Below are 26,374 nucleotides of genomic sequence, written 5' to 3'. Positions count from 1 at the left end.
CTGGTTTCTTAATTATTTCAATGAAAATCCCAAAATCATGTCATGGTCCTTGACTTTCTCCTCCCATTTCTGCTGCACTTATCATAATAAGAAATATTAACTCAGCAGTTTCCCAAATATGAAGGGCAAAACCAAATGGCTAAATAAGGTGGAAGGTTGAAACTTATAACACACACCACACACACACACACACACATACGCGGCAGCAAGAAATAGAGTCATCACCTAGATCCAGACTTCAAGGCTCATTCCCTCTTCGTGACTTGAAATTAACTACTTATTTTAGGACTTAGCATCCCCTGTCAAGGAACTGCAAGAATATATTAAAATCCTGACACCAGGATAATATAACAATGTACATCTCAACTCTAAAAATACTTAGAAGGAGAGAGAATAATGAACTCGGCTAGCGCTGAAGCCCGAGTGAGAGAGTTTGGAAGACATTTTCTCCAGCCCCCATCCTAAGCTGAGGTCTTTGTCAGCCTGTACTATTTATTTATTTATAACAGATACTTTGTCTGCTTCCATAAGGAGTTGGAGCAGACTTCTCCTGTATTTAGAGCATATGCTGGGAACCAATATGAGTCAGACAACGACCTTCACCTGAACTCTGCCGTGAGCCGCTCCAAGAAGAAGCGATGCAGCTCGGGTCTCAGCCGTCTGAGCTGAGCAGGATGTCTCCTGTCTCAGCCCCTTCTCTCTCCTCAGCTGGTTTCCAACCCAATGTCTGATGCCTTCCTAAGGGCCTGTCTAGAAACCTGGAAGAACGTCATCCTCTTGTACTTGAACGCAGGCTGTGTCTCGTCACCCCTCCTATGCCAATCCAGAATACAACATCACACCTTCTCTTTTTCCTTCTTCGTTACCCTCAATGCTTAGGAAAGCTATTTTCATGGACATTTTTGTAGGCCCTTCACATTTTGCAAAGAATGTCTACCTGCCACTGTTGCATCTGAGATGCAGAAATTATTAGCAGCAAATTTACTTCATTAAGCCTGGAAGATATTCTAAAACAGATGACCAATATGATAAGATACGACCCTTTATTTTGTTTTTTAAATGCCTAGGCCTTTTTCAGGATTCTGATTCTGATTTTTAAAAATGGCAAAATGTAGTAGAGAAGGAGAAAAGAAGAGGAAAAGGAAAAAGTTTTTGTAAGATTTTTTAGTATTTATTTATAGCCTCCCTATTTCAAAAAGCATTGTCAGTAGCATAATATTTTAATGCATCTAAATATTATATAATAGAACTTTTTTTTGCTTTTCAAATGGATTTTTATTCCTAAAAGTAGAAAAAAAAATTCAACATGAGAGCCAGAAATGTATTATGTAAGTTCCTGATGCCCCAGCCACCATCCTTTGTGTGTGCTTTGTTCCCAGAGTTACCACCCAGGCCCCTTCCCTGCACCTGATTTGCCAAGGTGGGCAGTCCCTGCACCTGACTGCCCAGGGCACAGAACCCTCAACAGCCCCAGGCTTGCTCACCTTTTCTCCCTGGGGTCCTGCCACACCAGGAGGGCCAGGCCTGCCCTGGAGGAAAGAAAGAAAAGGCAGATTATGATGGGCACTAGGGATACCGTGGTGGGGAGTTGGGGGAGAAAGAGGTTGAAAGACGGCTCCCCACTGTGGCTGGACTTTTCTTCAGAAGTCAAAGTCCCTTTAGACCTGACTTTCTGGACTGCGTTCATTGCTAGAAAGTTCTTCCTCAAAAACCTAAGCTCCCCACCTCCATGCTTTTTCCTCTGCAGTTGTGCTGGTTCTGCAGCATGGATAACACATTCTGAGGAAACAAAGAACCCCTTCCTTAGGAATATGAGGGCCTGGGCAAGGGAAAGAAGAAGCACATAACCAGGACCTGCCCCGGCCCAGGGAGCACAGAAGGCAGAGTCTGGTGGAGTCGAAGGAAATCCTTAGAGCTGAGGACTGGTGAGGCACCAGGGAAGAGGGAAGGGCCACCCAGACTCTGGCCAGGATTAGTTAGGGCCACAGGGTAACCAAAGTCCCAGAGGGCTGGTACAGGGGACGCTGAAGACTTGTCCCTCCTGTTCTTCAATGTCCCCACTGGGAAGCCTTCCACGAGCGGCCAAGAGAATGCCCGAGCTTCCCCACCTCCTGCAGGAGCGGGGTGTGGGAGTGGCCCAGGAGCCACAGCACAGAGCACAGGGCAGTCCTCAGCCAGCGTCCTCACAGACCCCAGGGAGGGCCTGGAGGGCAGCTGCACAGTCAGTCTCCATCCATGGACAGAGGGCTTTGTATAGGAAAGGATCCTAAGGACACAGACATGCGCTCAAGGATGCATGCAAAGCACCCTCACTTCCTCTTTACTCTGAACAGCAAAGATCTGTAACCCCACTGCGCTGGCTTCTCCTGCACCCTGAGACCCTCGCCGGCCGCCCCACACCACCAGCGTTAGCTCTGTGTGCTATATTCACACCATAGACCATTAACTGGTCATTTGAGTCAGGCCTTTGGTGAATATTTTTTCAAATGGTTCCATGTTTATGATACAATGTTGAGGGAAGAAAAGCAAGATATAAAAAGTATGATTCCAATTTGTTACATGACAACAATAAATACAAATCCAGATATTTGTGGGAGATGGAATGAACTATAAGTTTAATTTATATTAATATAGTATCAGAATTAATATTTATTGTAATTCATTGACATTGGATATAATGAATATATATAATTTATCTATGTTTTCATATTTATATAAATAAATATGTTAATTGACATGCATGTTGAATTACGCTATGCAACATAGCATTTGACTAATTGGCTTTAACACGAATGTATGATTTTAGGCTTTATTTCATTTGAATTTTAAATCTAAATATGTAAATGTAGTTTCTTTTGGAATAGATGATACGTTCACCTGGTTCAAAACTGAAGTGCGTAAACATTGAAAGCCCCCTTCTGGAGGCAACCAAGCCATAAGGTTATCATTGTCTTGTTTATTCTTCCAGAGATGGTCTCTGAAAGTTACGGACGCACTTTCCCTCACACCATTCTGAACACTTTTCTTTATTTTCCACTGAACCACATCTTGCAGACCCCTCACATCAGAGCATCCAGAGTTTCTTCACAAACGTCCTCAGCCCCATAGCACTTTCTGTGTCAACGCCTCCTGGTTTATTTAACTAGCTTTGTCCTGAGGAGCACTGGGGCTGTCTTGAATCTTTCCCTCTGGGGACAAGATGACAATGAGCGCTGCTTACACACATCACCTTGAAAACGTGCGCGTGGTCAGAGGCCTTTACATTATGGTGGCGCATCACCTTACCTGATGTAAAATGGATTTCACGTGGTCTATGCACTGGGATCCCTCCAGCTCTGGGGTTCGCAGAGTCAACCTACGGCCACGCAGCTGGGGTCTGGTCCTAAGCCTCCTGCAGCCTCCAGCTGAGCAAGGAGTAGGCCCAGGTGCTGAGGCTCTGTGGAGCTTTATGTGGGGTCCAGTCATCCCCATCCTCTGAGCGCTGATGAAACCTAGCCCAACAGTGCCAGCACACACTTACCTGCTGTCCTGCATCCCCAGGCTTCCCGGGGAATCCATCCAGGCCTCGCTCTCCCTGGCAAAAGAAGGAAAATGGAGAAATAAAGAGCAGGTAAGTGACCATAGGCAGTGGCCCAGCGCACATCCCTGCAGTGACCATGATGGACAAGGAGGGCGGGGAGAAGGTGCCAAACGCACACGAGGGCGCGCGCGCGCGCGCACACACACACACACAGCAGCCCTAGACAGGATGTGTACTGGAGGACAGGGAACATAGGTCAAAGGTCAGAACAACTGGCGTCATCTCTCTGCTTTTTACTTTTCGAATCTGTAGCCAAGAGATGGCCACGTGGCTTCTGTGAGCCACACAGTCTCTTCATCTCACTGTTTTTCATGGGGGTCAAACAAAGCCATGGGTGAGTGGCGTCTGTAATGCAGTTCATAAAATTGCAGGTGTATTTTATGCATCATTCATTTGTCCAGTAAACATATGTGAACACGTACCATGTCCTCAGTGCTCAACATAGACGTCAGAGCGAACTGCTGGCTAGCGGTAAGCCACCATCTGCACATTCATCTGTTTACATTCAGACGGAGTTGACTGTCTTACTAGCTGTGGGACCTTGGGCAGTCATTTCACCTCTCTGAGAGTGTTTTGATTACTATGGGGATGATAATAACCCCTTCCTCAAAAGATATCTATGACTCTCAAAAAAAAAAAGAAAGAAAGAAAACAAAAGGCTGGGCGTAGTAGCTCACACCTGTAATCCCAGCACTTTGGGAGGCCGAGGCAAGCAGATCACCTGAGGTCAGGAGTTATAGACCATCCTGGCCAACATGGTGAAACCCCATCTCTACTAAAAATACAAAAATTAGCCAGGTGTGGTGGCGCGTGCCTGTAATCCCAGCTACTTGGGAGGCTGAGGCATGAGAATCACTTGTACCTGGGAGACAGAGGCTGCAGTAGGTCGAGACTGTGCCACTGCTCTCCAGCCTGGGTGACAGAGTGAGACTCTCTCCAAAAAAAAAAAAGATCCCTATGACCAAGTCCCCTGAGAGAACACTCCTGCTGAGGACAGGTGAGGACAGGTGAGGACAGGCGAGGACAGGTGAGGATAGGCGAGGATGGGTAGTGAGTAAGTGCTGGAGTCTTGCCCAAGCTGTGCCCTAATTTTCTTGAGCCAACTCCCAGGTGCTGGTGTGTTCAAGTCCTGGGCTAACTCAGGCCTGGTATTTCCAGCTGGGGTCCTTCTTCCAGGTGGGCTACAAGAACTCAGCTGGGCAGACAGTCCCAACGGTGGGTTCAGACTTGTCTGAACGGTCTCCCACCCACACCCCAGCAGCCACCACTTCCTTCTTCAGGCTCCTCAGACACGGCCACTTTGTTCCCGCTTCTGCCTTCCCTGCCTCCTGTTCCCTCCACTGCCTCCTCTGTACCCTTTGGGACTCAGATTCGGTGTCCCCTCCTGACCTTTTAATCTAAATGAGAGGCTCTCTCCGGCTGCAGCATGGTCTCATTTTCTTCTCCCTCATCTCCCTTAATTCAATTTGCATCTATTATCCGTGCACACGCGCCTCCCCACTCACACGAGGACAGGAGGTGCGTTCACTCTTTTCGTTCTTGCATTCCCGGAGCCTCAGTGTGAGCCCCGCTGACATTTACTGAATGACTGGAAGATTATACATACAAATTCTGTTGAACTCTCCTTCTATTTCTTTGTAACCTCATTTCCCAAGTGGTGATTTCTTTGCTTCTTTTTCCGTTTGAGGTTGGTTCCTCTTTCAGGATGCTGTTTTTCTTCCAGGGGTTGCAGATTCCTGGTTTTCTGCTCGTGGCTGCTGTGCTCGCCATGGGTGGCCGCCCACTTGTGGACACTGATTCTATTCACTGCCGCTCTGGGGACGGCAGGGCAGGTGGAACCTCCCGCGGGGGGCATGCAGAGGAAGGTTTTCTTCCTTGTGTGGCTGCTCCTATCCCTCCCAGGGCTTGCTGACTACCTGCAGAGTGGGTCTCTCCCTTCATCTGGAAACAAATACTGAGGCTTCCTACTGCCCAGGATAGGCAGGGAATGGGGCAGGGGCTGCCTGACTCTGCATCTCCAAGCACAGGAAACCAGTGAGTCACTGACGCCTGCCCCAGGGCCCCCCATTCCCCATACCCACTGATGTCCACTTGGGGGTGGCCCCGACCCTCTCTGGACCCTGCAGTTCAGCTTGCAGGCCCCTGGCCTCGCATCTACGTAAACTTAATCCTACATGTTTGCTATCTTTCAGAAATGATCTTAAAATTCCAGAACATTGATGTACACATGTATTTTCAATCACAATTATACACTAATCTTTCAAAAAGGCTTTCCTGGTGGCTCATGCCTATAATCCCAGCACTTTGGGAGGCCGAGGCAGGCAAATCACCTGAGGTCAGGAGTTCAAGACCAGCCTGGCTTGTGAAACCTCATCTCTACTAAAAAACACAAAAAAATTAGCCTGTAGTGCCCACTACTCAGGAGGCAGAAGAATCGCTTAAACCTGAGAGGCAGAGGTTGCAATGAGCCGAGATCATGCCACTGCTCTCCAGCCCGCGCGACAGAGTGAGACTCTGTCTCAAAACAAAATAAAAATAATAAAAATAAAAAGTCTTTCCATCACATGACACTTCGGGCGAATGGTGAGAGGAGTTGCCTGGGTTTCGTCTCTGCCAAGTGATTCCACATCTGTCATTATATCATCTCCTTCAACCTCTGTGAGGCTGGCAGGCCCAAGCACCAACAAGAGATGAGGAAACTGAGGCCCGAGGAGGTGAAGCCACTTCACCCCAGCTGGGTGTGCTGGCACTGGTGCCAGAACGGGCTCCCCTGTCCTTTCCTCCGTGGTTTATTTCTACTGCCTCGGAGGGGGAGGGTCAGAGCAGAGTCCCTGGAGGAGCAGGCAGGGTCCCCGCTGTGGGGTCCGGGCTGATGAGTGGACAAGGGTCTCCGAGCCCACGGACTCTCAGCCGCTACCTTAGATGAGGAAACTGGGAGCCCTACGGTGCACCTTGTCCAAGGGTACATAGAAACTTAGTGGTGGCACCAGGACTCAAATCGAGGTCCCCTGACTTCCGGTCCTGGGCATGCTTCCTTGCAACAGGCCACCCTACTGAAGATCACTGTAGAGAACATGGCTGTGCTTTGGTCAAGGAACAGGCTGGGGCAGACATCTGGGCCTGAGTGACTCAGTGAGTCTGGAATGCAGGCACACAATTCCATGTATAATGGAAACACAGCTATGGAGCCACAACAGGGGAAGGCCATCCCTTGGCCCTAGGCCACTATTGTCTGTAAAAGGTATGATTGCCCTGTTGATGCTGTGCAGGTGCGGTCACACCCAGAGAAGGAGAGAGAGCCAAAGCTGTCTGTCTTGCAGACAGAGAGGAGAGAGCCAGGACCCAGCTCAGCTTGCTTGTGCCCAGAGAGAGAAAGAGTGAAGCTGCTGACCCTGAAGGCAGGGAGAGCTGGCTGCACAGCTGCGTGTCCTCTCAGCAGAGAGGACCCAAAGGGCTAAGCAGCCGAGACAGAGCAGACAGTGTGTGAGCGAGCTGCTGACGGGAGAGCTGCGGAGCAGAACCCCATTTCACCTGCCTATGGCCTGAGTGTTCTTGCAGCTATCTGCTCATCCATCCACTCCCCTCGGACCTCAGCATGGGCTGGACCCGAACCCCGAGCGTGATATTTGGCATAGCCATGGACCTGACAATCACCCTGGAACCTGGCTCTCCTGCAGGCCTCAGAGCAAGGCCAAGTGTGCCTGTTGCCCAAGTCTCTGTTTCTTACTTCCCTGCACTTGTGCACCAAGATGAGTGGAGTCGGGAGCCAAAAACTCCTCTGACTGCAGCTTGGGACAGCTGCAGGTGCACAGAGAGGGCCTGGCTGGACCTGGTGGCGGCAGTCTGCACTGCTGGGCGGCACGTGACAGAGGAGCCAGGCGGACGTGGCTGCAGGCCTGATGGATGGGTGGTCATTAGCAGGGGCAAGAGGAATGAGAGCGGATACATGTGGGAAAGAAATAAGTGAGAAAAAGAAGAGTGGGGGTGGGGGAGGGACAGAGGAAGACAGAGAGAGACAGAGACAGAGACACAGAGAGAGACAGAGACAGAGACACAGAGAGAGAGACTGATACAGAGACACAGAGACAGAGACAGAGAGAGACAGAGACTGATACAGAGACAGAGAGACAGAGATAGAGACAGAGACAGAGACTGATACAGAGACACAGAGACAGAGACAGAGACACAGAGAGAGACAGAGACACAGAGAGAGACAGAGACTGATACAGAGACACAGAGAGAGACAGAGACTGAGTTAACAGAAAAACAACGACAAAGAGATGCAAGAGACAGAGGGAGAGAGAGACAGAAAAAGACAGAGACAGACAGGAGAGAGACAAAGAGACACAGACAGAGAAGGAGAGGGACAGTTAAGACAAGCACAGACAGAGACAGATGCAGAGAGACCGAGAGAGACAGGACAGAAGAGAGAGTTTGAGAGACGCACACAGACAGGGACAGGGAGAGAGACAGAAGACGTGGCACTCAGCGCGCGGTCTCAAGCTGAAATGCCCGCCGCAGCATCTGGGACACGCAGTGGAACCATGCCATAGTGCGGGCCCATCCTGAGGCCATACTGGGGCACCCATGTACCCTGAAGGCCCTCCACTCAGACTTTCTGCTGTTGCATGGGTTTGCTGGCTTTGCTAGCACTGCACTGGCTACACAAACGCAGCTAAGTGAAGGCTTCGGCTCCTGCAGACTGAGAGTGAGATCTCGGGCTCCCAGGGGGAGGGGGCGTGGGTGGTGGTTAACCGCACGACTCAGACCCAAACCCTGGCTCTCCCACGCTGCATTTGTGTGACCTTGGACCAGTTCCTTAGCAGCTCTGTCATTCAGTTTCTACAAATAAGCAGCATAATATTAATATTTACCCGGTAAAGCTGCTGTGAGGAGCACATGAGCTAATCTACGTGACATGCTGACAACACTGCCTGGCACGTGGAAGGTGTGCATTAAAAATCAGTGAAGCCAAACAAAGGGTGACTGTGTGGAATGGACTTGGGGTAGGGGAAAGAAAAACAAAAAAATCATTTGGAAGGGAACCAGCAACAGGGGAACAGCAGAGGAGTGAAGGGACAGGTGCTGGGGACATAAGGGCCTGGAGAGCACTGAGTGAGGAGTAGCCAGACCTGGATTCTAATCCTGACTCTGTCGACGGCCGTTGCCACCTGGAGAGAGGCTGTCCCTCTCTGGGGCTCCAGTTCCCCACCAGGATGAGATAACAAAACACAAAAGGAAAAAGGCAGCTGTTTTATGAGGACTCTACTCTGATTCTCATATCCGGAATCAACAGGGAAATGTAAGCTTATGCAAATGAAAGAGGACTGGACCTCTGCTCTGAGAACCAAATGCTGAAACAGGCACTACCTCATTTGTCATTTCAAGCAGCCGTATGGGATATCGTTCCCATTTTCACCACAGAAAACCGAGTGCACCATCCTGGCTGCAAAGCCCACAGAGGCTCTCCGGGCCAAGACCACTTCCTGCGGTTCTGAGTTGCTGACAGCAGAGGGCGCTCCCACTCCACTGAAAGCAGAAAACCGCTGGCTGCCCTGCCTGACCACTCTTGAGACCTCGCTGCTGATTGGCACATTCAGTGTGGGAGGAAGACACGTGGTGTCTTTCTTCTCCGTCTTCCTCACACACAATAAACCATTCATGTAACATGGGTGCCAGAACCGAGTTAACGTACTGTTTTCCCCAGAAATCAGCTGCAGCCCTTTCGTGCTTTTGATGAGCAGGATGGCCCAGGTGTCCCTGTGGTACTTCATGTGGACAGAGCCTCAGTTCACCCTGCATAAATCCTCCCCACAGCCTCCTGGCCCTCAACCTCCGCCCTCGATCCAATCCACCGCCTGCCCCATTGTCAAAGTGGTCTCCCCATAATCCATTTCTGGACATCCCTCCTTTCTCAGCCCCCCATGGTTCCCAAGGTCTGCAGGATGCACCCGCCTCCTCAGCCTGGCAGCGAGGGACCCTCTGCATCTGTCTTGCTCACTCTCAGCCACAGCAGCAGTTGCACGGCACTGTTCACTGTCACTGAAGCACACTCTTGTCCAAGCCCGCCCCTGGCTTGGCCACAGGATCGCCTCTTTCTAGAAAGCCCACCTTCCATTCTCCTCTCTGCCAACCAACATCTGGAGGCAGCAGAGGGTGGGGGAAGGGCATGCACTCTGGGAGAGACATGTGGGTGCTGCTCTTTCCTGTGCTTTGACAAGAACTCAAACCCCTAGCAATCACAATGGACTCGTTCATTAAATAGGAATGTGTAAAGTACCCTTCATTTGTTGTTTTTTGGTTCAAATTTGTGAGATAACATAGGTGAAATTCTGGGTACTTAACAAGCCATTCTTTACCCATGATAAAGAATGCCATTATGGCCCAGGCACAGTGGATCACGCCTGTAAATCCCAGCACTTTGGGAGGTTGAGGCGGGTAGATCACGAGGTCAGGAGTTTGAGACCAGCCTAGCCAACATAGTGAAACCCTGTCTCTACTAAAAATACAAAAAAATTAGCTAGGCCTGCTGGTGGGCACCTGTAGTCCCAGCTACTCTGCAGGCTGAGGCAGGAGAATTGCTTGAACCCGGGAGGCAGAGGTTTCAGTGAGCTGAGATCACGGCATTGCACTCCAGCCTGGGCAACAGAGTGAGACTCCGTCTCAAGAAAAAAGAAAAGAGGAAGCCATTACCACACAACTCAGATGCTACCTCCCCACGAAGACTTCTATCTCCTGTCTCTCCAGCCCCCTCCAGAAGCGGCTTCTCTTTCTTCTGGAATTCAGTTTCCATCTCATCTCTTCCTCTCTCCTGACACGTAGGCTCTCCTTGTCCTACACTTTGCAAATCTTACCCTCCCCTCTAGGCAGTGAGTTTAAGAGTCAAGGCCTGGATCTGATGTGTCTTCTACTCCCTGCAGGGCCTGGCGTACAGTGACGCCCACGACATGAACAGATGCAGGCACTGTACTGACTGACGTGAACTCAACAGTTCAACAGTGAGCTCCCTGCTGTACCCAGATCACATCATGTGGCCTCAGGAGAGGAAGATGATTGAAACACAGAAGTCTTCAGGCAGCTCCCGCCCGCCCAAGTATGTTACTGTGCTCACCAACAAAGGAATCCATACCCTCACCCCGTGGTCTCCTTGGGAAGCGGAAAGATGGCATCTTAGGAGCTGAGAGCCACCTTGGCTGCCCCCACCCAGACACCTCCAAGCTAATGATGGCCATTCCCAGGGACTTCCACCCAAAGGGCTGCCTTGTCCTCCCGGTGGGGGCTCCACCACCACCCTGTTCTAGGAGCAGCACATCCTAAGGTACCTCGGGATGAGTCCTGGAGCTACCCATGGACTTGGTACCTGAGATCTCGAGCTGCCAAGTGGCTGCTCCATAAAGGCAACTGTGTGAAGATGAATGTGGGCATCTCTAGGCACCCAGCACACAGCGGGTACCCAGCAAACACTTATCACAGTCACACCTAGTGTGTGACACTGCCAACCCCTCAAGAGCAACACAAATTGGGGGTGAGACTTATTGATGACTTTTTATAAGGCTGAGTTGGGAGCCCAAATGGAAAAGACAGAGGTGCCCATGTCTGCGGGGTGGATCGCGGCTTCAGTCCCTTCAAAACACCAAGTCCCTTTTGTTAATTGCTTAGGGAGCTTCTACCAGGTGCCGAGCCCTGTGCTTGCTCTCGTAATCATCAGATCCTTAGAGCCACTAACTGGGAGAGGCATCACCATCCACCCCTCAATGTCAAATACGGACATGGAGGCCAGCAAGGTCCAAAGCTTATCTAAGGTACCTGCACTGGTGGAGGCCCAGCCAGGGGGACAGCCTAGTTCCTCTGATTCCAAGGCTGGTGCTCTTCCCATTTTGAGGCCCCCGCTTTGCTCTGAGCCAGGGCAGGACACCTGGGGAGCCTCAGGACTGGAATGTTTACAGTCACCCAACATTACCTGGGGGGCACGGTTTTCTAGATGGAAACAGGACCCTCAATGCCCAGTACTTGGCCCTTTTCATGAGTAGACTCCTCTCTGTGCCTGGCTGGATTCACCTTACAATTTCCTGGACAGCCCACTTGGGCTCTGCCACCTGGACCTCCTCATGCCTCCAAAGCCTTCAGTTGCCGCACTGTGCCAGCAGAGACATGATCTGGAAAACCCCCAAATGAAGTGCTGTCTCCCCGCTTTACAGAGAACACCCTGCCCTGGGTTGTTAGAGGTGGCCTCAGTACTGGATGATGGTGGCTGTCTCTATTAAGGCAGGGCTGAGACACTGTCCCACCCCATGCCGGGCAAAGCCAGGCAGCTGGAAGGGCTTTTTCCAAGGCAAGATGGAAACCTACTTGCTGATGTAAGAAATCAGAGAGGTTCCTGAGAAAATAAACTGTAAGCACCCACCAACAGGAGAGCTGAAAAGGGGCGTTCGGCATCACACAACTCAGGCTCTTCCTTGGACAGGTGGGGAAACAGAGGCACAGAGCGGAGCCAGCTCTTCTGTGAGTCACCTGCACATCAGCAAGGGAGTCGGAACCAGCGCAAAGCTGACCTTCAGAGCTGCGGGCTCACTTCTCGGTGTCTGCTTTCCTTTCTCTCTGTCCTCAAACAACATATATAAAGCACATGCTGCCCAGAACCTTCCTAAGCCTTTTGTAAATATTAACTCATGGAATCCTCATCATATCCTTACGAAGTAGATAAAATTACTCTGCAGTGAAGAAACCTGGGACTTGGAGGTTAAATAATGCTGCACAGGTCACACTGCTCGCAGAGTCCCGAGCTGGAATCCAAATGCAGGCTCCAGGATCACAGTGCAGGGTTGCTCCAGCCATGGCCGCGTCAGCTGGTGCAGGCTGCAGGGACTCAGCGGCTGATGGGGGCATGGCTGAGGTTACTCCCTGCACCTCACCAGCGGGTGATCCTCCCTTCCTGAGTTTACCCCAAAGGAGCCTCCTGCAGCAGGTCGAGCTATGACCCGACCAGAAAGGGCCCTGTTGCTGGTCCCTTCCAAATGATTTTTTTGTCTTTCTTTCCCCTACCCTAAGTCCATTCCACACAGTCACCCCTTGTTTGGCTTCACTGATTTTTTTTTTTTTTTTTTTTTTTTTTTGAGACGGAGTCTCGCTCTGTCGCCCAGGCTGGAGTGCAGTGGCCGGATCCCAACAGGGGAACAGCCACGGAGAGAGGTGGCTGTTCAAATCTATGGAAACATGTGAAAGCTCTCAAAAGAGGTAAGGGTAAAGGTTTTGCTTATTAAAGTTAAAAATGATTAAAATTTAATATACAAACAAACAAAAATCATGTTTGGGAGCCTGCATTGGGGAATGAGGCCAGTCCCTGCCTCCCTGAATGAAAAAGGACCTTTTGGAAAGCAATGTGAGCGAGCCACAGATAGGTTCATTGGCTTTGACCAGTAATTTCACTTCTGGGAAAGCAGCCTAAGGAAATAATCATAAATTGGAAAATAAATAAACAAAGCTGTAAGCTTTAAAATGCCCACCAAAGGTTTTTTTTTTTTTTTTTGAGACAGAGTCTTGCTCTGTCCCCCAGGCTGGAATGCAGTGGCACAATCTCGGCTCACTGCAACCTCCGCCTCCCGGGTTCAAGCGATTCTCCTGCTTCAGTCTCCCGTGTAGCTGGGACTACAGGTGCCCACCACCAAGCTCAGCTAATTTTTGTTATTTTTAGTAGAGACAGGGTTTCACCGTGTTAAGCCAGGGTGGTCTCGATCTCCTGACCTCATGATCTGCCTGCCTGGGCCTCCCAAAGTGCTGGGATTACAGGCATGAGCCACCGCGCCTGGCAGCATTCTTTTTGAAAGTGAAAAACTGGAAACAATTGTAAATGATCAATACCAGGGGAATGGGTACCTGAATTATGGTTTATTCACTTAATGGAATGCTGTGCAGTCATTTAAAACAAGCTCTAAAAACTCTACAGCAGCATGGAAAAAACACTGCATGCTGGAACAGCAAACAGGAGGCAGCATGGAACACAGGATGATGCGGCCGTGGAGGGGCACTCCCCACGCGTAAGAATTCCCACAGGAGGCCGGCGCGGCGGCTCACGCCTGTAATCCCAGCACTTTGGGAGGCCGAGGCGGGCGGATCACGAGGTCAGGAGATCGAGACCATCCTAACTAACACGGTGAAACCCCGTCTCTACTAAAAATACAAAAAATTAGCTGGGCATGGTGGCAGGTGCCTGTAGTCCCAGCTACTCCAGAGGCTGAGGCAGGAGAATGGCGTGAACCCAGGAGGCGGAGCTTGCAGTGAGCCGAGATCAGGCCACAGCACTCCAGCCCGGGCGACAGAACGACACTCCGTCTCAAAAAAAAAAAAGAAAAGAATTTCCACGGGAAATATGCCTACGTGCCCACTGTAGTTGTGTCCGGATGGCAGGATCACAGGCTATGTTTCACTATTTTTCAAATAATCTTAAACATAAATTAAGGGTGAAGAACAAGTTCCTGTGGAACTAGAGAGTCACATGGTGCAGGAAGACAGCATGGGGCAGACCCCGACAAAGTGTCTCAGACATGGGTTAGGCGAGAGGGCCTAGCCCCAGCTCTTGGGACACATTGCTCCAGATCGTAAGGAACTCAATGAATGGGCCCGGGAAGAGAAACTGAAAATTCAGCAGCAGCCGCGGTTTGGGAAGGTGGAGCTGGGTGGGAGTTGCCGCGCCTGGGCAGCCACCCCCGCCACCGCACAGGGGAACCTTGAACCATCAGCGATGCCAGCACGTGTGGCGGAATCCAGTCGGAGGTCTCTTCCACCGTTACCTGGCAGCAGTCACGAAGGAGCCTCCACCTAGGCCTCCTCTGATGTGTGGGTTGCATGGCAATCTGCATTTAAGAGCCGGAGTGTGGGCCAGTTCACCTTTGGTGACTGTGGCTTAAATGCAGGTCACCAGTGTCACTCCTGTCACCACTCATTCTCCCATTTGTTTGAGAGCCAGGGTAACTGAGGAGCAGAGAAGTCATGTAACTTGCCAAGTAAGATACGAGTCCTACGAGGCAGCAGCTGGGACTTCGGAGTCCAATCCAGGGCTCTCTTAAAACCTGTCTGGTCTGGAAACCCTAAACTCCGCCTTGGTGCAGAGGATGACAATACCTGCAGGTACTGAGACCACAGCCTTCCCGGCACAAGCTACATTTAGGGTGAGAAAGTAACACTGTCTGCACCAGCCCTCACCTGCCACATGCGCACACACATGCAAACATACATGTACACACATGTGCACGCATGCACGCGCAAATGCGTACACACAAGCATACACAGAGCGGATGGTCTCATGCATCGTCTCTTCTATGGGAAGCTGTATTGATCAATGAGCGCAGACTATAAATACCTTTTCTCCTGGAGTTCCCTTTTCACCTCGTTCTCCTTGGAGGCCCTGGGGGAAAAAGAAAGAGCAGTGACCAAACATCTTAATCTGACTTCTCTGTGCTCACCATGGGGGTGTCCATGGAGTCATTGCCTGGCAGCTTCCAGCCCAGGGTGGCAGCAATCATGATGGTGAGGACCCTGTCTCCCTGTGTAGCCTAAGGCCACAAAGCAGCTGCTGTGTGGTCTGGCCCTGGGCAGCAGAGGCAGGCCACTGCCAGAGTATGACGTGACTTCCTGGGCTTGTCCCTTGGCTTGGGCTATCCAGGTCCTCATGGCCATAGATTGGGACAGAGCCTGGCTCCTGAACTCAAGTGGCCAAGGACAGAAATGTGGCTTCAAAGTCAGTTCACCCCACCACACTATGCCTATGATGCCGCCTGACCATGGCTCCCAGGAAGGGTCCCAACGTTGAATCAGAGAATGGCTCCTTGAGGCCAATCACCCCTCCTCCCTCGGGGATAGGGTCACTGTCTGTCCCCACTGCTCATCCTGCCTTCGTCTAGAGCAGCACCCAGACCTCGTGCTGTGGACTCCCTGCCCCTCTGTGTGTAGACTAGGTGGGAATGTCAGCCAGGATGTGGGTTTCTCTGAGTGCAGGATCCAAAACATGATCCCCCTGCTTCCCCCGACTCCATCGTCCATCGTCACTGGATCCTCTTACCACGCTTTACTTTATTGACAGTACTCAGCCCTGGACGCTGCATTTTCTGCCTCCCCCAGGTAGAATGTAAGCCCCACCAGGGCAGTTCCTTCAATATGATATTCCCAGCGTCTGGAACAGAGCCTGTCACTTGGTAGGCACTCATACACATTTGGTGAATGACTGACACAGTGAGTGACTGTGACAATCCCTCGTTTAGCACAGGAATCTTGTAGGGGTTGTGTCTGAAGGCTACTGCCCTACTCTGAGAAGCAGAAGGCTCAGCAGTGCATGTGCCTGCTCTTCCCAGGTGCACAGATTACACCGTGAGGCACTGGGGCCACCCACGTGAGCTGACGAAAGCACAGCTCCTCCCTGGGCAGCAGCCTGCAGGCCAGGCAATGGCACAGGGCAGGCACCTGCCGGATGAGCAGGAATGTATCCTATGTAACCACGTGAGCTCCCTGTGGGCTCCACTCCCTTTTCTCTCCTTTCTTGAAGAAGAGACCCTGGGGCATTCTATGGAAAAGATGGTAGAGATAGCAGGTGCCACCCAGGCCTCCTTGTTGATATCAGGAATGATACACACATCTTTGACCTAGAGAGAGTAGAGGGCCAAGGCCACAAGATGCTGTCCTAAAGAGTAGAGCATCTGCAGGGCCACCCAGACCTGCAGGGTGAGTGGACATCCTTGCTGTTTTAATTCCACCTAAATATTTTGGTCACACACACAGAGATCAGAGGTCTTCAATGTCTCCCTGGCAACTGAAGCTGCTTTGTTTGAAAATGACATTTCATACTGCTTCTTTCATTTTTCTATGTTTTAAGACCTGCATGCATTAGGTATTTGTCCTAATGCTCTCCCTCCCCTTGCCCACCAATGTCCGACAGGCCCTGGTGTGTGATGTTCCTCTCCCTGTGTCCATGTGTTTTCATTGTTCAATTCCCATGTATGAGTAAGAACATACAGTGTTTGGTTTTCTGTTCCTGTGTTAGTTTGCTGAGGATGATGGTTTCCAGCTTCATCCATGTCCCTACAAAGGACATGGACTCATCCTTTTTTATGGCTGCATAGTATTCCATGGTGTCTATGTCCTACATTTTATTTATCCAGTCTGTCACTGATGTGCATTTGGGTTGGTTCCAAGTCTTGGCTATTGTAAATAGCGCTACAATAAACATAGGTGAGCATGTGTCTTTATAGAGAATCAAGAATAGTGTTAGATGTTGGAGAAGCTACTTTGCTCCTTGTACACCATATCTGTTTGTTCACCTCTCTCAATATGTGTTCAGTAGCTCTCTGGACCTACTGAACACATATTGTGTCTGGCACTGTTCCAGGGGCTAAGAATTAAGTAGACTCCATTCTTCTTCCAAGAGTACAGTACTGGACAGGCTGGGGAAAATGAATTCTTTAGATCAAGTGTCAAAAATCCTTGGTGCTAGCTAAAAATGCAGATTCCTGGGATCTACCCTGCTTCTTAATGGGAGAAAGGGGTCCCAAGAATATTCATTTAAACCTGTTCTCTGGGTGATTCTTATGTACTGTAACATCTAATAATTTCTGGTCTAAGAAAGGAGATACCAACACTTCACTGGCATCAGTAAGGCTAAACAGCATTATTGTCTAGATGCAGGTGGAGGAACTTGCTAAAACCTGGTTTTTGATTCCTGAAGAAGGGGTAGAACCCCTGCCCTTAAAAGTGCCTTCACTTACAGGAGCTCCAACATGTCCAGGAGGTCCGGGGAGTCCAGGCGGTCCCTGGGGCCCCTGCCGAAGAGCATTCACAGAGAAAAGTTTCAGGGATGGGAAAGAAAGGCAAGTGCAGCCGCACAGCTCAGCTAGTCCCAAGTTTGGTGACAAGAGCTGCTAGCTCACATCCCACCAAGTGCTGCCCATGCTGCTGGCGCAGATCTCGCCAGCAGACACCCCCTCGACCTCTGCTTCCCTTCTCTATTTAGAAGTCATGCCATCTGCTCCTGGTGGAGCCCTGATTCACACCCAGATTCTCTTGACTTCAAGGAACAGCAAAAGGTGTGTGCCTATGAACCACCATGAGGCCAGATGCTACTATTCCATTTCACTCCCCCTGTGCCCCTCGGCCTCCCCATGACCTGGCCTGGATATGTTCACAGCTTCTGAAACATTACAACTGATTCCTGTGGCTCATCAGTCACACTTTGCCATGGGCTCAGTACAGCCTGGACAAGTCCTGACAAAGAGCTCAGCAGAAGTCTGCAGACCTGGAGGTGCCTTTGCTAACCAGACCATGAAATGCTATTGCCTCTGAACAACTAGTTTGGAAATGCCTATTAAAGTCTGCTAAAATAACAACATATGTTCATTCAGCCAAGGGTATCCCAATTTTTAATCTATCCTACTGCAATAAAAATATAGTAGATAAGGAGAAACACACAAATGTACACATGCATGCATATTCAGTGCTTCATTAATTTTAGTGGAAAACAAATGACATTAGTATAGTCCTTAGGACCATAAATAGGGGAATGTTACATATTATAATACATCCATATGAATGTTATATATTACAATATATCCATGTATGATTGGATACATCCAATACATCTAATTCTATGCCTTAATTAAGAGAATATGTGGGGCCTATCTGTATTTACATAGAATTATTTCTCTCATCTCTTGTTAAATAACAAAGATAAATGACCAAGTATGATATAAATAAATTTTTATAAAAATTTAGGAAAAATCATTTATGTGTGGATATACACACACAAATGTGCATGCAGTTATATGAGAAGAGGAGGCAGGGAGCCTATCTGAGCATCTCTTCTGCACCTAAAGCAATTGGCTTTGCACTGGGCCTTGTCCCCTGGGAACATCAGAAGGGCCCAGCTCCCAGCAACACTTACCCGCATGCCGACCTCACCCGGCAGCCCCGGCTCTCCCAGCTCTCCTGGCTCCCCCTGAACAAACAAAACAGCACAAAGTCATAGGCAGTGGGACACAGGCCTAGGTACACCAGTGCAGCCCACAGCCTCCCAGGACCTCTGCTTCCTGCAGCTCAGAACTCATCACAGAAACAAGGTACCACCAGTGAGCAGGGCCTGGGCTCCCCTCAGATGCTGTCTCTGTAAGCAAAGAAGCTGACCTTTGCTGCACCGTATTTTTTTTTTTCTTTAGAAACAGGGTCTGATTCTGTCTCCCAGACTGGAGTGCAGTGGCACAATCATAGCTCACACATTATAACCTCAAAATACTTGGTTCAAGTGATCCTCCTGCCTCAGCTTCCCAAGTAGCCTGGAATACAGGCACACACCACTGCACCAGGTTGCTTTATTTTTTGTAGACAGAGTCTCACTTTGTTGCCTACGCTGGTCTTGAACTCCTAACCTCAAGCGATCCTCCTGCCTCGGACTCCTACAGAGTTGGAATTATAGGTGTGAGCCACCATGCCCAGCCACACAGTATTATCTCCACTCCCACTCACTCCTGTGGCTGCGAGTCAACAAAACTAACTTTGGAGAGAGCAGGGGAAAAGTGTAAAAACTGGCGCCACCCTGATGGTTGTCTTCATGGAAAGGATGTTGGCCACCTAGAGTGGAGTGAGAAGAGAGTCTACGGTCCATGGAACTCTCCTTTCTCCCTTGTCTCCAGGATCTTAGACCACCTGTCCCAAAGGGCTGCCCGCTGTGGACCTCAGCACTGCTCACAAGACAGGTTCCCTCCCCGAGACCTGATTTTATGTGGCTGAACATGGCGAAGGGATCAGAGAGGTGAAGAATACAATGTCCACTTGGATTCTTGGTGGAGAGGAGACTTACCCATCGGGGCTGAGATCACTTTGAGCTTGGGTTGCTGTAGGATATTGCAGCTCAGAGGCAGGTGAGATGGAAGAGGTGGGGTTGGGGGTAATGATCAGAGGAAAGCTGGCTTGCCATATAGGGTGTGGGGTGCTGCTTGGGTCTCACTCTGACTCCTCTAGCTACAGACTGGGGTCTTAAGCAAATCCATTGCCTCGCTGGGGCTAGTTCCAAGTCTAGGCATGGGGGATAACAAGTCTGCCTCGCAGAACTACTTGTTAACTAAATGAAAAATCATTTCCAAGGACAGGCAGGCAATACCCGGGGGCAAAGCTGCTGCTGGTCTTATCACAGCTATTAGGCTGAGCTCCTGGGATCTGTGAGGATCCTGATACAAATAAGTCCCTGCTCAAGCCTGGCCCTGGCAATGCCACCCCACTTGAGGAGAACGGGGTTCTGATCAGGAGGTTACCAGCCCAGTACTGCCTTGTGAGCCAGGGGAGACGGAACAGAACTTACTCTCATGCCTTTGCTGCCGTCTCTCCCAGGGGGGCCGGGCAGGCCCAGGGAACCCTAGAGCCGAAAAAAGAGAATAGCAATTAGTAAAGAATAACAGAGACAGGCTCTCAGAATGCTAGTGCAGTGGAGAACGTGCCAGGAAGGGAAGGAAATTGTGGCCAAGACTGCTACTCAAAAACTGATCCACAAGCCTGCAGCATGGGCATCACTTGGGAGAGTATAAAATGCAGATTCCCAGGTTTCACCTCAGATCTACATCAGGGTCCATGTTATAGCCACATACCCAGGAGATCTGTATGCACCTGATGTGGGAGTAAGCAGCTCTGGTCCACAGTCCTTCACTAGCTGGAGGTGGGGCCCTTCCTCGCTCTGGGCTTGGTGTGATATGTGTAAAGTAGAGGATTGGGCTGCAGCGGGGCTCTCAACCTTGGCATCATAGACATCCAACTGGATTAGCCTTTGCAATGGGGCTGAGCCGTGCACTGCAGGATGCTCGGCTGCCACCTTAAATGCCAGCAGCACCCTCCAGGGGTGACAACCAAAAATGTCTTCAGATATTGCCAAACGCCTTCTGGTTGGGAACCACTGGGCTAGAAAAGGTATTCAACTTGTTGTAATTTTAGCTGGGACAAACTTCTTTCTAAGGAATCTCACGCAGACACACGTGACATGAATAAACATGGAGCAGCCGTGGGAAGTCCGGGGCTAGACCAGCTCCTCACCCTACTTTCTACTCCACACACTTCCCGGAGAAGGCTTGGGGAGGGAATTTAGAAACAGGTAACTCAAGCACCTCTAAGCTCCCGACCAGCTCCAACATCACTTGGTGCCAATCAAAGGATCCTGCCTGAGACCTCCCACCCAGCTCCTGGCTCTCCATCAGTGTCTTTGTGGCACTGAGAAAGGCTGCGCCTCTCTCTGGGCTGTTCCATCTATACAGTGAGAGTGCTGGGTATTCAGTGGATGAATGAACAGATGAATCTCTATGTAAAGTGTATAAAACACTATGTGCTGAAGTATATTTCTACATATGTCATCTGATTTACTCATTATAATCCTATGAGATATGTATTATTTTCTCAAAGCATATCAGATATTTCTAGATTTTATCTACAAACGTGCATGCACACACATGCTTTTAAGATTTCTATGAAATGCCTTCCATGGCCTCAACATTCTTTCTAATATAAGTCAGTGTGATATTGAAGAGGAAGACTGACATGACAGATGTCTCTGGTCATGGCATGAGACAGACATGAATTCATCTCAACTCTAGACCTTCCTGGCTGTGAGACCTTTTTTCTTTTTTTGAGACATGGTCTTGTTCTTTCACTCAAACTGGAGTACAGTGACATGAACATGGCTCATGCAGCCTTGTCCTCCTGGGCTCAAGCGATCCTCCCACCTCAGCCTCCTGTGTAGCTGGGACTACATGCACACAATCACATCTGGTTAATTTTTGTATTTTTTTGTACAGACAGGGTTTCACAATGTTTCCCAGGCAGGCTTCGAACTCCTGAGCTCAGGCAATCCACCTCCTTGGCCTCCCAAAGTGCTGGAATTACAGGGGTGAACCACTGTGCATGGGGCCATGAGACCTTAAACACACCCTGGAAGGCTCAGGGTCCCACTGACCTCAGGTGTGAAGTGTGGATACTGTTACCAGCAGCAGGATGGCTGCACGGTGAGGCAAGGTTTGGTACATGAAAGTGCACACACTCTGCTGTGGGGACAGAATTGAGTTTCCTGGTACTGTCTGTTCTCCCAGGGACCCGGGCCCATGATGACAGAGGGATCGAATGGAAGCAGCACACCAGCGCACCTGTGGCCTGGGAAAGAACAGCTTCACCAGCTGCTGTGGGCACCATAAGCCTCTGGGGACGGCCACACGGATTTGCTCTGCTGCCCTCATGTGACCATTCAACAGTGGAGACAAAGGGACTATGCACAGACACAACACTGATTCGCTTGTAAGTTGCCTGTGGTTCTCAGGCTTGGGACCAGGAGGGTCTAATCCTGGGCCCTGAGGGGTAGTACCTTCATGTGGGTCGGGCCTGGCAGAGGGGATGTCTCCAGCAAGGAGGCCTAGCGAGCAGTCCCTCATGGACAGGGCAGGCTGAACACCATTCGTCCGACCCTCGCTTAGAGGAGGGTGGGTACTTTGGGGCAAATTCCTTACTCTCTGAATCTCAGTTTAGTTTTATTTTCTATAAAATGGGGACAATCATGGTGTATTAGGGTTCTCTAGAGGAACAGAACTAATGGAATATATATATATATATGTATTTTTTTTCCCCAAAAGGGAGTTTATTAACTAACAATAACAAGATCACGAGGTTCCACAATAGGCCATCTGCAGGCTGAGGAGCAAGGAGAGCCAGTCCAGGTTCCAAAACTGAGGAACCTGGAGTTCAACGTTCCAGGGCAGGGAGCACCCAGCATGGGAGAAAGATGGAGGCTAGGAGGCTGGGCCTGTCTCTCCTTCCACATTTTTCTGCCTGCTTATATTCTAGTTGTGCTGGCAGCTGATTAGACAGTGACCACCTAGAATAAGGGTGGGTCTGTCTTTCCCAGCCCACTGACTCATATGTGAATCTCCTTTGGCAACACCCTCACAGACACACCCAGGAACAGTACTTTGCATCCTTCAATCCAATCAAGTTGACACTCAGTATTAACCATCAGACACAGCCACTGTGAAAAGCTGTTACAGGTATTAAAGTCCTCCCAGGTGCTTCATAGATCATTACCAAAGCCTCCTCCAGATGAGAACAATTTGATTTGCAGTCACCAGGCTTTATGGTAGCAGGAAGGTTGGGGGATTCTTTGATCAAACAACTTTGTGAAAAAAATGCAGAGTTAAACCAAGTGAAGCAAGTTCCTTTACAGTGGGTTTTCTTGAAGGCTTACTTATGCCCTTGTTGATGATTCTCCATGAGGCCCTGACCTACCAGACCCTTTTCAAAGGCATGAAAGGACCTGCCGTGGCTCAGAGCCCAGAGCCCATGCAGGGAGAGGGGCTGCTGCTTCTCAGAGCCTCATCTTGGGTAAAACTGGGTCCAAGACAAAATGAACAAGGACTGTTTATTCTTAAACTTGTGATGGAGACCAGGCTGCCATTGCTTTCATTTCAGCAGAGGGTTTGAAGATGTTAGTTAGAGAATCAACCTTATTTCTAGGGTTAAAAGAGGAAATACTGATACATCTCATATTGGCAATACAGTCTCATATTGGCAAGTGTTGTATTTAGGGGTGATTTTTGGAAGGCGGGAGACATTCTAATTACAGTATGCCTGTCCATCCTTGGCTGGATACAAAGGGGCAGGTGCATGGTTTGGGAATATTTCATAAGAGAAAGGACTGTTCAATTGGAAGGATAGGGGATTTCTGTCGTCCGTTGTTTCCGGGAAAATAGGGGCCAGTGAGTTGCTTTTGTGGGTTAAAGTATCACAAGCATCTTCCTTGGGAGATGCTGTCATGACAGGTGCTTTCTCAGCCTCCAGTTACACGTCGGAAAAATGAGGAGCCACCTTCCCCTCCACTTCCCCATTTGGCAGTTCTGGAATTTAAATTTTAAAATCTGAGATTGAAAGAGGTAACCAGTACAGGAGGAGGTGATTTCTACCCGATTAAACACACATGCATGTTTAATAATAGCAGAACCAACAGTCAGAGTAAAGTAATATTACTCATAGTGTATTAATGTGATAGTACAGATGTTGCTGAGGATAGTTTATCTAGTTCTACAAGGCGCCAGGCACTGAGCACTTTACATCCATCACTGCATTCAACACCTCCCCACAACAGTTCTAGGAAAGAGACAGAATCATCATCTCCATTTCAGTGTTTATGAAACAAAAGCACAGACAGCTGATTAGCTCTAATCTAATCAGTTGATTAGAGCTGATTAGATTGGATTTATTCTGCCCAAAGTTACAGTGCTTGTGGAAGAGCCAGACTCCAGACCCTAGAGTGTGCTTCCGAACGTCTTCACAACACTTAATGGTGTCCGAACTCACATCAGTTCCCTGGTTGCTTGGCAGCCCTATAAGCTAAGTGTTGCTATCCTCACCCTACATTCAGGCACACTGGGGCACAGGGCAGGGGCATGACTTTCTCATGGCTACTGGGGAGTCTACATGGCAGAGTGAGGCAGGTTGGGGTAGTTCACACTTGAGCATCCAGCCATAGCTCTCCCTCTCCAGGGATCCTGACCTTCCTCTTCAGCCTCCACCAGCCCTGCTCCCCTGGGAATACTGGAAGAAAGACTCATTTGACTGCCTCACAGGTGGAGAAGCTCTGCGTGGAGCCAGGAGATGGTGGTGAGCAATAGAGTGGGCTCAGCTCCCCACACAGCCTGTGTCTCCAAGATCCATGCTCTGACCTCTACCTGCCTCCTGCACTAACCTGGACAAATGGTGTGTCCATTTCCTGATGGCAGGGTCACCAGTCCGTGAGCCATGTCCCTACAACCCTAGGAATCAATTATAGATTTTCCAATAGCAGGGAGCATCACAAAAGGATGAGGACTTCCTCTGAGGGCATGCGCTAGACAGTGCATCCTTCCAGAATCAGGCCTCTGGGGGTAACTCGCCTGAGGTGTCGGTTACCCACTTGTGATGGCAGGTCCTCAAATGACCAGTCTATCTTCTGGCTCTGGTGCGTTGGGAAACCCTGCAGCTGAATGCAGAGGGAGGGATGTCTTGATGGGATGGGCTCCTGCCTCAGGAGTAAAGTAGGGGGCAGCAGGACACCTTGGCCTCTCCTCCCGTTGCTAGTTTTCTAGCCTTGTTGGTTCTTTCAAATAGATAGATGCCCAGTAGATATCTGTGTGAATTTTTCTCATCCACAAGATGGGAGCTCTGTGAGATGCAGAGCAGGACTTAATCACTTCTGCACTTCCAGTGTCTCGCTTGACATAGTCTCCACACTGCCCCATGTGCTTCAAATCTTTCAAGAGCCCTGTGGGCTTGTAAGGGAATGGAAGACTCTCCTACCTTAAAATCAGTCTTGTGTAAGCCCCAGAGACAAAGTGAACAGCAGGTATGGTAGAGAGGTAATGGTCCTTCGAGCCAGCGAGCCACAGCTTCACACTGTCCACCCCCCACCCTCCCTGCCTCCCCATCACTAAGTACTGATGACTTTGGCCAAATTGGTGAAATGCTCTGAGTCTCAGTCTTCATCTGTAAATAGGGATGGTCAACCTAGCTTCAGAATTGGTGCTTCCCAAGGACATGGAAAACTAGGCATGTTGGTTTTAGATGGCTAAGGTAGTAGAAGAAAGTCCTTTCTGCTTTGTTCAGAGATGTGGCCACCCTTACTGTGTATTCTAAGAACTGAACTAGAGGTCTCTGTAGAAGGGAATATGTTCTGAGTCAGAGATGGTAACATCTCTTTTTGAATCTTTTTTTACATGCTTAAGATAACCAGGTCAGCACTGCAAATACATAGATTTTAAGAAATGTCCACCCTGAAGTCATCCTGAGATCCAAGCACTTTACTAGAATGATTTCTGTCCTATGAAAACTTTGCTCCAAGAGAAATTCAACCTAACCCAAATATTTCATTAGTATTAATATTAGTATCACTGGTTCTTTTTTTTTATTTTTTATTTTATTATTATACTTTAAGTTCTAAGGTACATGTGCACAATGTGCCGGTTTGTTACATATGTATACATGTGCCATGTTGGGGTGCTGTACCCATTAACTCGTCATTTACATTAGGTATATCTCCTAATGCTATCCCTTCCCCCTGTCCCCTCCCCACAATAGGCCCTAGTGTATGATGTTCCCCTTCCTGTGTCCAAGTGATCTCATTGTTCAATTCCCACCTAAGAGTGAGAACATGCAGTGTTTGGTTTTCTGTTCTTGCAATAGTTTGCTGAGAATGATGGTTTCCAGCTGCATCCACGTCCCTACAAAGGACACAGATTCATCCTTTTTTATGGCTACATAGTATTCCATGGTGTATATGTGCCACATTTTCTTAATCTAGTCTGTCACTGATGGACATTTGGGTTGATTCCAAGTCTTTTCTACTGTGAATAGTGCTGCAATAAACATACATGTGCATGTGTCTTTATAGCAGCATGATTTATAATCCTTCGGGTATATACCCAGTAATGGGATGGCAGGGTCAAATGACATTTCTAGTTCTAGATCCTTGAGGAATTGCCATACTGTTTTCCACAATGGTTGAACTAGTTTACCGTCCCACCAACAGTGTAAAAGCATTCCTACTTTTTCACATCCTCTCCAGTACCTGCTGTTTCCGGATTTTTTAATGAGTGCCATTCTAACTGGTGTGAGATGGTATCTCATTATGGTTTTGATTTGCATTTCTCTGATGGCGAGTGATGATGAGCATTTTTTTATGTGTCTGTTGGCTGTATGAATGTCTTCTTTTGAGAAGTGTCTGTTCATATCCTTTGCCCACTTTTTGATGGGGTTGTTTGCTTT

General features: G+C 49.2%; 1 protein-coding gene across 1 annotated transcript in view; it reads right to left on the bottom strand.

The window, feature by feature from the left end:
- Positions 1 to 26,374, bottom strand: part of COL22A1 (collagen, type XXII, alpha 1) — a 299,536-nt gene that overhangs the window by 172,629 nt on the left and 100,533 nt on the right. The window contains exons 12-17 of the mRNA XM_011938231.1: positions 19,914 to 19,967; positions 18,504 to 18,557; positions 17,332 to 17,385; positions 14,937 to 14,981; positions 3,521 to 3,574; positions 1,485 to 1,529 (exon numbers count right to left, since the gene is read on the bottom strand). Of these exons, the coding sequence (XP_011793621.1) occupies positions 1,485 to 1,529; positions 3,521 to 3,574; positions 14,937 to 14,981; positions 17,332 to 17,385; positions 18,504 to 18,557; positions 19,914 to 19,967 (306 nt within the window). The remainder of the gene's footprint in view (positions 1 to 1,484; positions 1,530 to 3,520; positions 3,575 to 14,936; positions 14,982 to 17,331; positions 17,386 to 18,503; positions 18,558 to 19,913; positions 19,968 to 26,374) is intronic.

This window comes from Colobus angolensis, unplaced genomic scaffold (assembly GCF_000951035.1).
Source record: "Colobus angolensis palliatus isolate OR3802 unplaced genomic scaffold, Cang.pa_1.0 Scaffold17, whole genome shotgun sequence".
NCBI classification, from domain to species: Eukaryota; Metazoa; Chordata; class Mammalia; order Primates; family Cercopithecidae; genus Colobus; species Colobus angolensis.
This window is presented reverse-complemented; position numbering and strand designations above follow the sequence as displayed.